This window comes from Syngnathus floridae, chromosome 9 (genome assembly GCF_059516105.1).
Source record: "Syngnathus floridae isolate MCC-2025c chromosome 9, RoL_Sflo_1.0, whole genome shotgun sequence".
Lineage (NCBI taxonomy): Eukaryota > Metazoa > Chordata > Actinopteri > Syngnathiformes > Syngnathidae > Syngnathus > Syngnathus floridae.
The window spans coordinates 1,382,039-1,394,191 of record NC_142421.1 but is presented as its reverse complement, the minus strand read 5'-3'; the positions used below and the strand labels follow the sequence as shown (position 1 = coordinate 1,394,191).

At 43.7% G+C, this 12,153-nt stretch overlaps 2 protein-coding genes and 1 long non-coding RNA gene across 6 annotated transcripts in view; 1 reads left to right on the top strand and 2 right to left on the bottom strand.

The window, feature by feature from the left end:
* Nucleotides 1–2,294, bottom strand: part of lrmda (leucine rich melanocyte differentiation associated) — a 160,174-nt gene extending 157,880 nt beyond the window's left edge. The window contains exons 1-2 of the mRNA XM_088384445.1: nt 1,747–2,294; nt 981–1,081 (exon numbers count right to left, since the gene is read on the bottom strand). Of these exons, the coding sequence (XP_088240571.1) occupies nt 981–1,081; nt 1,747–1,788 (143 nt within the window). The 5' untranslated portion in view covers nt 1,789–2,294. The remainder of the gene's footprint in view (nt 1–980; nt 1,082–1,746) is intronic.
* Nucleotides 2,295–5,135: 2,841 nt separating this feature from the next.
* Nucleotides 5,136–12,153, bottom strand: part of LOC148392820 (uncharacterized) — a 54,917-nt gene continuing 47,899 nt past the window's right edge. Inside the window, exons 7-8 of the long non-coding RNA XR_015860219.1 lie at nt 5,464–5,565; nt 5,136–5,157 (exon numbers count right to left, since the gene is read on the bottom strand). This is a non-coding gene — a long non-coding RNA (uncharacterized LOC148392820). The remainder of the gene's footprint in view (nt 5,158–5,463; nt 5,566–12,153) is intronic.
* znf503 (zinc finger protein 503) lies at nt 6,502–9,191 on the top strand. 4 transcript variants are annotated; one of them, XM_088385582.1, is made up of 3 exons: nt 6,503–6,836; nt 6,929–7,114; nt 7,234–9,191. In XM_088385582.1, exons 2-3 carry the CDS (start codon nt 7,034–7,036, stop codon nt 8,683–8,685), a joined length of 1,533 nt encoding a protein of 510 aa, XP_088241708.1. In that variant the 5' UTR covers nt 6,503–6,836; nt 6,929–7,033; the 3' UTR covers nt 8,686–9,191. The 4 variants fall into 4 exon arrangements, with proteins under 4 accessions (XP_088241705.1, XP_088241708.1, XP_088241706.1 ...); XM_088385580.1 differs by having other exon boundaries at nt 6,926–7,114; XM_088385581.1 differs by having other exon boundaries at nt 6,923–7,114.

Here is a 12,153-nt window from a genome sequence, read left to right as displayed (position 1 = left end):
CATCTGAAATCCGTGTAACTATCTCAAGTCGTATTTGTTAAACTTCTTCTTCAGATAGATCAAACCGATTTTACTGCTTAACACAATCCAAACACAATATTAATCAAGATGCTGTGTTCAGACTCCGGACGAAATGAATCTGGCAGCTTCTCTGTTCAAAATTAGTATCCTATCCAATGTGGCCGTTTGATAGACTTGATAGTGTTCATTTTCTGCATTCAGAGATAAGCACCTCATTCCTGGTTCTTTGTAAAATGCAATGGCAGACAATATAGTACATCTGTGTAAAAGACATTTCACTTCTTAGACTGCCACAAGGAGCAAGTTGACTTCCCCTTGTTGTGTACAAACCTCACACATGCATTTCTAACACGCTGCAATTAAGTGGTGGATTAGTTACATTCTAATAGGGATCACGTCTATTAAAAGGGAGGGCGTCGCGTTGCATTAGGAAGCTAAAAACATCATCACATGCTGCTTATTACCTTCACCCACCCATGAACTCCCAGTGTGGTCATGTGAGCCGAGAGGGAAAACCCAAAAGGGGGAGTCAGACTATGTCAAGAAAATACCTCAAAGTACAATTGTCTGATTTTTGGGGGTTCAAACATGAAACAAAAAAAAGGTTCAGAGGCACAACCAAGTGCTTGAATACCCCAAAATCAACAAGAATGCTGGTGGTTATTATTATGGTGTTCTGAGCAAGACCTGCTCTGTTCTGAGTTCTGAGTCATCTGACCCACAGTTACCTCTGATGCTGCGTGCATTATCATTGCCTGCTTTTCTTGAATGGAACCAAGCGAATAACAAATCATGCAGCAAATTCAAATAGGAATGAAGCGTGTATGCGGTCTGCAATATGAGGATGGATCAAGAGCATGTTCAAACTCACACTTACCTTACAGAGACAAGTACAAGGCAGTTATCAAGACACTGTGTGCAGTCGAAGTAAGTGAAAACACATGACAAACATGTCTGACCTTAGCTGATTGAAGCTCAAGTCAAGCCTTCTGGCAAAATCTCCAAACGAGTCACCGAGGAAGTCTGGGATGTCCTTACAATCATGTCCAATGTAGGAAATCTGAAAATAAACAAAAAGTGGAAAGTTAGTGTGTTTAAGAGAGTTATAATATGAATAGCTTAGATTTTAAATATATCCATTTGAGACATTTTATACATTATTATTATTATACATATTATTTTGTATATTGTTATTATAGCTCCATTATCTGATGACATTTATTTGCATGACTCCCCCCCCCCCTGTTGAGTTGGGTAAGTGTTTGAAAGAGCATTTTGGGGGTGCCACTTTTCAGCACCTCTAAGTAGATTTTGTATTGATTGACTCTTTGAATACGTTGGGCAGTTGTCAGTGAATTCATTTTATTTAACACATTTTTACTCCACAACACTTTCAATAACAATAATGTCAAATACTAGAGAATTGAAGTTTTTTTTCTTGGTAAAAAGTTACATTTGATTTTTATTTTAACTATATTTAGTTATGCTCGCCCAATCAGTTAAAAAAAAAAGTTAAATTGTTTGAAAAGAAATTTGGGGGATCCCTGAAATCACTCAGCAGCACCTCAACGTGGAGCCCCCGTGTGCCCTGTCACGCTGGGTGGGAGGAACCTCCACACGTGGTCACATGACAGCTTGCAGCAGAACGGACGCTGCACGCTTGCTTGCTTGCTTGCCACCACATTTGCAAAAACGAACTATTATAAAAGAACAACACACACTTACATGAGTTCCATTCAAAGCCACCGGTGACTCCCTGTGCGCCATCACTACCAGTCGGAATGACAGTCCAGCAGACGAATGTTTTGCTCGCGTTCTCTCGCGCTCTCTCGCTCTTCCTCTCTCAACGTGTCATGCGAAATGCGGAGTTCACGCAGGACTAGACGTGCAAACGTGTGTCGTGGATCCGTGGAGCGGCTAAAAGTTACTAACAGTGTGGTCAGCGTGCGGGGGACTTTTTTTTTTTTTTTTTTTTGTGGAGTTCTGTTAGTAAGTGCTTTCCGCGTGTCTAGATCAGCTGACCCGCGTGTGCGGAAATGTCCCTGGCAGTGGGCGGCTTGCTCACGAATTTACAGAGTGCATCGCGCCGTACACTGAGCCGCCTTGTTATATCACACAGCGCTCCACGGAGCCATTGGGATCACAAAGAGGCCGTTGTCTCGCCTTCATGCCCATGCAAGTCGATGTGCATGGAGGGCAAAGACTTAAACGCACATCCGCTTGGTGCTAGAAAAGCAACGTGCCACATGTCATGCAGCCAATCCACAGTTCACGTGAGCTCATGGTTAGCAAGAGAATCACTGCACACAATGTATAGTATAGCTCACAGGTGTCAAACTCAAGGCCCGTGGGCCAGGTACGGCCCGCCACATTATTTTATGTGGCCCGCGAAGACAAATCGTGCATCAATATCTTTTTTTTTTTTTTTTTTTATAAATATTTGACCAGTCTTTACTCGTCTGATTTGAAAACGAGTTATTTGTCAGTTTGCTTTGTAGCTTTTACTGTATATAATATGAGGTGTTCATACATTTATTTGGGTTGACAGTCATAATGGCCCTCCGAAAGAAGCTATAACTACACTGCGGCCCGCAAAAAAAAAAAAAAAAAAAAGAGTTTGACACCCCTTTGACACCCCTTTCACACCAGTTTGACAGTTATACTATAGCTGAAAGCAATAATGCTTGGCTTGAATATGACAAGTACAGATTGGCAGCAACAAGCAAGCCACTTTGCTTGCACTGAAAACATGCCTGTCGTTCTGAGTACGTCATTTTGCTTGATTTTAGTTGTATACAGTGATCAACACATTTGCATTATAGTTTTCCATGGGGTCATGTTTGAAATAGAACTTGGAAATCCATAGAATTATATTCAAACTGGGTTAAAGTACCTTATTTGTTTTTCTTTTAAAATTCTCAATAACCAATAGATGTCAGTTCTATACCATTAGACATTTAAATGACTAATGGTATAGAACTGACAAACGTGTACAAAACCAATTCAATAAACATGATTGACAAGAGTGGAGAAGCCCTCTGCTCCTTCCTTCCCCCCTCCCTCCCAGTGTTTACGTGAAGTGTGACGTCACGCGGTGCACGCCCACTCAGGAACAACTGCTCGCTCGATCCATTCGGCAGCGAGAGGAAGGATGCATACACGCACAGTACACACGTTACTTTTTGTCTAAAAAGGGTACATTTTTAAATCTATATGCATATTCTTATTCATCTTTGTGCTGTTTTTTATTCATCTTTTTTACTTTGATGACACTTTTTAAAGCGGAGTTTAGTAAACGAGAGACAGGTAATGTCGAGGGACGTCTGCGTGCGTGCGTGCATGCATGCATTTAAATTCAATAACCTTTGTGCTTTATTTGCCTTCGAGACTACGATGCTTGTCTCAATACAATTTAAAGTGTGCCATTTTATTTCCGATTTTTAAGTTATTTAAATAGAAGTGTCGACGTTTCCAGCCTTTGCACAGTTCAAATACGAACAGTTGAATTTGCATGGAAGTCTAACGTGCATTATAAGCAAATATGTCAAAGAACTTTTGTTCAATAATTATACTTCGATATGCTATATGAAAGGAATGCAAAATAATTGTCTCTGTGTGTGTGTGTGTGGCTGTGTGCGTGCGCGCGCGCACATGCAAGGCCATTCGTCTTGTAGGACAATAAAAGGAGAGTTTTTTGGGAGCCTGACACTGACAATTTATGGCTGCCCTTCCTCGCCCTAATAACTCACATATTGTGTCACGGACTGTCAACCCCACGCAGAACACAGCCACGCTGTTATCAATCACACATTTTTGCATATTGTGTCACACGCACACTGCAGAACATCCCACCCTCACCAAAAAAAAACAAAAAAAAAACGCTGGGAACATAGTTAAACTTAACATTTCAAATGACAATGTCACGTTTGCCTCTTTGAAGCCTTTTCCTATTAGTACAGTTCAGTTTTAAGTTAGTCACATTACATCTATGGGGAAAATATGATGTCACAAATGAACAAATATTTACTATTATTTGTTATGAGCATCCGTGGATTTTATGTTCAGGGGTTTTGTAGACAAATGATAATTGCTCGTGAGTTGTTTTTTTTAATAAACATGTCCATAGTTTACCCACCCTTAATTTACGAACTAACGACTGAAAAACATGATACTTTAAAAAACTATGGAGTAAAGTATTATACTATAATATCCCTATATTGTGACTGCTGCTGATTTGTACTACACCATTAAATTAAAATGATATATGAGAACATGTTTTCAATTGTCTTTGCCTACTTCATCTTGGAGGACTTATGTCAAATTTTTGGATAACACACGCAAACACACACAAGCACATACACTCGCAGACACACACACACACAGATGGAAAAAGTGCAAATTAATCAATACAAATTCCAAATTTACAAAAAATAAATAATAAAAAACGTACTGAGAAAAGTCAGTTGTTTTACTCTACTATTGAAATTAGAAGAACGTTGGTTGGTATACGTATATATATATATATATATATATATATATATATATATACATACATATGTATAGGTAAATATGGTTAAATTGTAAAATATTTTTATTAGACTTACAAAAGTATACTTTTTTCCCCCATTTTAAAAATCCAAACTTATTTTTTCTTTTGCACTGAGTGAGCGTCCAGGCCAGGTTTTCTTGTGGTTGTGCCTTTCCAAAAAGTTGACCTGTCAAGGCGATTACCGCAGAGGGAGATTAATAGCAGAGGCGGGTTGCAATAATCATCGTTTTGTTTGATGTGACAAGCCTGATAGGCGTTGATTTACTTACAAACTGATAGGCTTTTAATTGAGCGCCGATGGAGATGAAAGCATTGAAAAGACCCCCCCTTCTCGGTACCCCCACCCTTTACTCCCCTTAAGTCTCAATACTGATTAGCCCTCTCAGCAGTGAATAGTTGGAAGCCATTTTGTACTTTTTCTTTTCTTCGCACCACCTGACAGTCCATCGCTCTTCCTCTTTTTACACACACAAAAAGAAGGCCCAGCATTTTTTTCTGCATTGTGTGCAAATAAAGGCGAGCCGCCATCAGTGTGTAAAATGTCTGCCTTTGTTATCTCTTTGTTGGAGTTGGCAGGTGGAAGCCATCTGCAAGCACACACATCCAATAACTGCGTCCGATATGCACGGCTATGAATGATTTTTCATACATTTGAATTATGCTGCAACTCCTCCATGTGTCAAAATACAGCCCCCAAAAAAAGTTGCGCAACCCTTTTTTTCCCCCTCAACAAGCATTCATTGACATAAATTGAATGGAGCATTGAGTGACAGCTCGCTTGACAAATAACTGATTGATTGCATCGACTGGGGGTGAAGATAGAGATAGAAACAGGGGGCGGGTTGTATATTATAGTGAAAACATGTGACATTTGCGTCCCCTCCATCACTTACTTTTTGGTCTATTCCTGTCAACGCTTGTCTGTTTAAGCGAGAGCGGGCTGGTTGGTTGGTTTGATGGTTGCTCGGTGGGAAAGCAAAGTTGCTAGGTGGTGCCTGAAAACATCCATTTGGGGCCTTTTGTATAAACGTGTTGAAGACATTATTACACAATACTGTACAGTAATTGCAGCATATGTATATTCTGTATTTATCAAGCAAATCTGATTTTTTTTTTTTGGGGGGGGGGGGCAGTTTCTAGGATGAAAGTGTGAAGTTTTACACTATTCTGTAGGTAATGTTCTTGCATGTATGTAAGGAGACAGAGTCGGCACGCTTTTCAGTCATTTATTGAACACTGGCAAAACAGTAAAACACACAATGAGCACACTTACACAAACTTGCCACCCACTAGGGCCATACATAGAGTATTTTCTATACAGTTCGTGTCACGATTCATCTTTCCCCATTGAAATAAGTAGGAACGCCATTAATCCGTTCCGCCTACCCAAACGACAACAAATTGTGATACGATACCAAAACAGTTTGTGCGTTATGATTCCATTCTTATTTTCAATTCAACGTGCTGCTTCTTCTGGTTCTTGCAACTCTTCCACCAGGAGGCAGTAATGCAAACATATGAACTGTAGAATAGATTGTGTGAACTAAGCAGTCTGCTGCAATAATATGAATCATTATTTGACAGAACATTAAGACTATATGCCTGGGAGTATTCTTCAATTGTCTGTCTGCCTGTGTTGCTGCACCTGTGCATTCTGACAATGAGAGCGAATGAATAGCAATCCCCATTTCCATATCTGTAGTCTGCAATGCGGTTCAAACCGTCAACAATCTGGCGTGAGAACACTAAAAAGGGGATCTTGGGGGGGAACCCAAAAAAACGAGCGAGCGTTACCAGCAACCAAACATTTAAAGTCTGCCGCGGGGCTACTCCCCTCTCGTGGAGCTGTCAAGGAGGATGACGTCACATCCCTTGACCCTCCAATCACCTCGGGCTGCCATTTGATTGGAAGGCGGCAAAGGCTTTCATCTCGGGACTAATTCAGCTTCTTTTTTTTCCTCCTCTCTCCTTCCCCGAGTGAAAACGTCTCCCAGTCAGTCTCCAGTGCGGGACTACACGCAGGGAGGACGCGGACACGGACGCACACGGCGGAAGCATCTTTGCACACTCGCAGCTTCTACTTCTTCCGCATCACAAAAAAAAAATTAAAAAAGATCAGGATTATTATTCTCACTCGTCTTGTTTTGGTCGGTTTCGCCCCTTTTTGGTATTTTCCTTAATGCATCTGAGCGAAGCATCGCCGTCCACTTGGCTGACCATTGGGACATGAGCACGTCGCCCTCGGCGTATGTCCTGACGAATCTCGGTGAGTTGAGCGCAGCCTGGGAGCGAGCCAGTCGTCGGGGAAGCAGCGATAGCGACGAGCCGGCCTCTTCTCTCTTCCTCCACAAGCAGCAGCAGCAGCAGCCGAGGCAGAAGCAGCAGCAGCAGCAGCAGCAGCACTCGGCGCCGCCGTCAGACCCGCTACGGCAAGCCAAGCGACTTCCAGTGAAGGTTTTGAAAATGCTCACCGCACGCTCGGGACACATCTTGCACCCGGAGTATCTGCAACCTTTGCCATCCACCCCCGTAAGCCCAATCGAGGTAAGGAAAATATGATCGCTTAAGGTGTACATAGGGGGAAAAGTGAAAATTGTGTTTTGCATACACTTGATGTGTAGAATCCTCCTAAAGTAGTATTGAAATGACTATTTCGTGTGCAGCTGGATGCCAAGAAGAGTCCCCTGGCTCTCCTAGCGCAGACGTGCTCCCAGATCGGCAAGCCGGACCCGCCGCCCTCCTCTAAGCTCTCCTCCGTCGCCTCCAATGGATCTAGCGACAAGGATTCTAAATGCGGCCCGCTGAAGATGAGCGACATCGGCGCGGACGACAAGTCCAGTTTCAAGCCCTACTCCAAGCCGTCCGACAAGAAAGATTCGTCGGGCGGCGGAGGCGGCGGCGGCGGATCGGACAAATCTGGTTTCCGAGTGCCGAGCGCCACCTGTCAGCCGTTCACGCCGCGCACAGGCAGTCCCAACTCGAGCTCCTCCGCCTCCCCCATGCCGGCGGAGGGCAAGTGCGGGGAGCGGGACGACAAGAAGGAGTCGGACTGCGGAAAAAGCGGCGCGGACGGCGGCTCGGCCACGTCCAGCCACAGCCGGATAAGCGTGAGTTGCGGTGGGATTAACGTGGAGGTAAACCAGCACCAGGAAACCACGCACGGCCCCAAGACCTCCACTTCCTCCTCCGCGTCGGAGTCCTCCCCGGTTACGTCAGTGTCCTCGGCGTCGGTGCTCGGCTCCGGGCTGGTTGCGCCCGTGTCCCCGTACAAGCCGGGTCAAACCGTGTTCCCGCTGCCCCCAGCGGGCATGACGTACCCGGGCGGCTTGGCCGGGGCCTACGCGGGCTATCCTCAACACTTCATGCCGCACGGAGGCAGCCTGGTGAACGCGCAGCTGGCCAGCTCTTTGGGCTGCAGCAAGGCCGGCTCCAGCCCTCTGGCCGGAGCCTCCCCACCCTCCATCATGTCGGCGAGCCTGTGCAGAGACCCTTACTGCCTCAGCTATCACTGCGCCAGCCACTTAGCGGGCGCGGCTGGGGCGTCGTGTACGCACGAGTCGGCGGCGGCCGCGGCTGCCGCGGCGAACGCGCTCAAGTCCAGCTACCCCCTCATGTACCCCACGCATCCCATCCACGGAGTGCACTCGTCAGCGCCCTCGTTCAGCGGACACCCTTTGTACCCGTACGGCTTTATGCTGCCCAACGATCCCCTGCCTCACGTGTGCAACTGGGTGTCGGCCAACGGACCGTGCGACAAGCGTTTCTCCACCTCGGAGGAGCTCCTGAACCACCTGAGGACACACACCGCGTTCACCGGGGCCGAGAAGCTCATCTCCGGCTACCCGGGCTCCTCCTCGTTGGCCAGCGCGGCTGCTGCGGCCATGGCCTGCCACATGCACATGCCGCCGTCGGCCCCCGGCAGCCCCGGGACTTTGGCTCTGAGAAGCCCTCACCACGCACTGGGACTCAGCAGTCGCTACCATCCGTACTCTAAAAGCCCGCTGCCCACCCCCGGCGCTCCAGTCCCAGTCCCCGCGGCCACCGGCCCCTACTACTCCCCTTACGCACTGTACGGCCAGAGACTCACGACAGCATCTGCGCTTGGATATCAGTGAAGTGGAGGGGAAGGGAAGGGGGAGAAAAAAAAAAAAAAAAAAGAACTTTGCAAAGTTTATAATACAAAGAATGCAAATATAAAGACTTTTATATGGACATATGGGCGGGATCCGTGGACTTCTAACTGTATTTATTTATGTCTGCTTTTAAAAAAATAAGCAGGCTGCAAAATGGAACAAGTCAAAAAGTGCATTATGTGGAAATATGAGTCGAGAGCTAAAGTGGATGAGGGGAGCACACGCAGTTAGAGAACTAATTCAAAATAGGCTTCGTCATTTTGATGTTCATTTCAAAATTGCTATGATTGTATTTGTTCTTATTTAAAAGGAGAAAAACAATGTCTCACTGAGAAAAGAAAAATAATTTACATGCATGTTTTGTTTTTTTTTTAATTCAGAAATTGTCCACATTTGAAATTATTTTTCAGGTGTATACCATGGGAAGAGAATTGGTATTTTTTTGTATGTATCCTGGGGGAAAAAAAATAAGACAATTCTGTTCCATATCTTCTTGTGCCTCATTGATTTGATTCACCACCGGCCACAAATGTGTTTTATTCTCCTACCATTAATTCCGCTGTTATTTCCGTTGAATTAAAAACAACCAAAAGTGAAATTTTTCAGCAAGATGTTAATTTTTAAAGCTGCAAGCTGTCAGCATTTGAAAAAATAAATAATTTAATAGAAACCAGGATTTATTTGGAATATAAAAATGGTTGTTGCGTGTGTGTGCGTGTGTGTGTGTGTGTGTGTGTGTGCGTGTGTGTGTGTGTCTAAGCGTAAAATTGTGAGTTTAATTTAATTGATACATTTTGTGGTTAAAAAAGGAGAGGATAATATTTTAGAAGTCATTATCAGAAAAGGGTTGGACAGTATCGACTAATTCTTACATTTCTTAGGTGTGTAAAAATACATATGTCTAATTTTTAAGTAGATGAAATATTAAGTTAAACGTGGAAGAATTTAAGACACAGAAAAAAAAATAAAGGAACTCCCTGTTTCCGAAAAGCAATTTTTTTTAGTATGATACTTTTGTGTTTTTGCAGATATGGCGAAATAGTGGTGTTTTAATCCACATATGGCCACTCAATAGCAAATGTGATAATAAATATCTAAATATACAGATTTAATTTGCTTTTTGCAAAGAATATTGGATTTGAGGTCATTTTAATGCTCTGTTTTGAAAAAGCGCACCAAATTCAAGCAAGGCGTGAACGTTGCATGCATGTTTTAGATTTAACTGTAATTAAACATCTAGCCGTTGTATTTTTTGAAATGATTCCCCGTAGACTATCTCACCGAGGGTCCTGTATATACACCGTGATGTCATGACGACCAAAGCGAACCATTTCCATGTTTTTAGCCACATGACGGTGCCTATGCTCGGAGGTCCCCGGTGGAAGGCCATTCATCACGCACCGCCGCTGTCACCTGAGGGGGGCTAAGAAAGGGGCAGTGGGGGGGTGCAAGAAATGCAGGCATATGTGCGCATGAATTAGCGAGACTCCCACCTTGACTTGCCTGCCTGCCTGCCTGGCCTCCAACCCACACCGTATTTATACGCACACATATCATGGGGATGGAAGACGCGGATTAAAGTGGATATTCACTTTTGTCCAGCAGGGCCTTAAAAAGGCTTAGAAGCGATGAGGACTTTTATACTGGAGGGGGGGTCATTTTGAGTGAGAGTTACATGCAAGCTTAACAGTACTGAACTCAATGGACACCTTATTAGGTGCAGCTACACTTCCTAAAAAGACTCATTAGAATGGCTGCGTTAAAATCTATTAATGCAGTGCTAGTTTACAATAGTGTAGAAGCACAAAAGAAAAATAATGTAACCACCAAAAAAAAAGAATGATGCAATGCAATCTTGCACCAGTTTAAATATAAACAGTAGAACACGCGGCACTTAATTTAGGATTTTAAAATGGTGTGTTTAATGATCGCTAATAGATTGTTTACGTTGTTGGACTCCTTGACAGACACTCAGCAGTTTGGGAATCCCTTGTGTACCTAATGATGTGGCCTTTGAGTAAGTCCTGCACAATTTAAAAATAATTCATCCCCTTAACGATATTTAGGATATTTTGATGATGACTATTAAAAAGTCACACTGATTGTTTATTGTTACGCCTAAGAATGAAAATAATAATTTGAAATACTCAATGAGAAGTCAACATGAGTTGAAAAAAAAAAGTGCAACACTGTCATGTGCACACCGTATACACTCCTGTTAAAAAAAATAAAAATAAAATACAGGAGGGGGGGGGCATCCCTTTGCAATAATCTACATTCAAGAATATTACAAGGATACACACACACACATGGACTGGGTGAAGAAGTATTTTTTTTCCCAGCCAGATAGAAAATTCAATACTAGCTCGGTGTGCTCGCCACTACGACAGCAAGCGAACGTTTGCACAACTTGGACAAGCAGGGAAAGCTGTCCTCGTTCGGGGACCACCACAGCACTGGGTTCTGCATAAAGGGAATTTGCAGTGTTTGCAAATAATCAAGGACCTCTTCATGTGTGGTGGAATAAATCCCCACTCTCTTTCCACTCTGATTAAAAAAAAAAAAAAAAAGTTGAAAGTTCTGCTGGAGCCCGTTTCCACTTGCCTGGTTTTCCCTTGCTTACCAAAGTTGCACATTCAGAAATAGAAGTCGATTGAAATTAATTTTAATGGACTTTTTAGGAGACTTTCATTGTTCATGCTTGACAAACTTTCTGATCAGCACCAGTTCTGAAGCAGGTCTATGACCTTGTTTCTAGGAATGCATGCGGGGGTGGGTGGGGGGGGTGGCAGGAATCATCACTATCTATCTCTCCGAGTGCATACTACAAAAACCTCAGTCACCACGTTTTCAACGATTATCTTCAAACGTGCATAATGTATTTTGAAACAAAACCCTGAATTCACTTAACAGTGTCTGAAGTCAGTCCAGCATAACACTTGAGTGGATGAAGTTGAACATGAATGGGAGCTGCTTCCAAGAAACTCAAAATAAAGTCATCTGCAGGAAAGCTGCAAAGACATCTGGCGAGAGGTGAGTGGGTGGCATGCATGGGTCATGACATGATTCACACGCACGCACACACGCACGCGCAAACGCACGCGCACACGCACACACGCACACACACACACAACACACACACACACACCTAACCCCATATTCAACTCTAGCACCACTAAATCTGTCATTAGAGGGTGCATGACACATCTTTTGGTCTGCTCGAACAATTTTGAGGAATGTCAAGAAGGCATGACATGCAAAAGGCGAAGCAAACACACCAGCGCAGGAGCAATTATTATCTTTTACGACGTTGTTTTAACAGACAATAAAAGGTCAAAGCGACGGAGGAACCGGACTCTTTATGATCACTTGACATTTTCCCAGCCGCAATTATGTCTTACAATTACATCTTTCCTCTCTTTAATAACATTTGCGCCTCTCAGGAGGTGA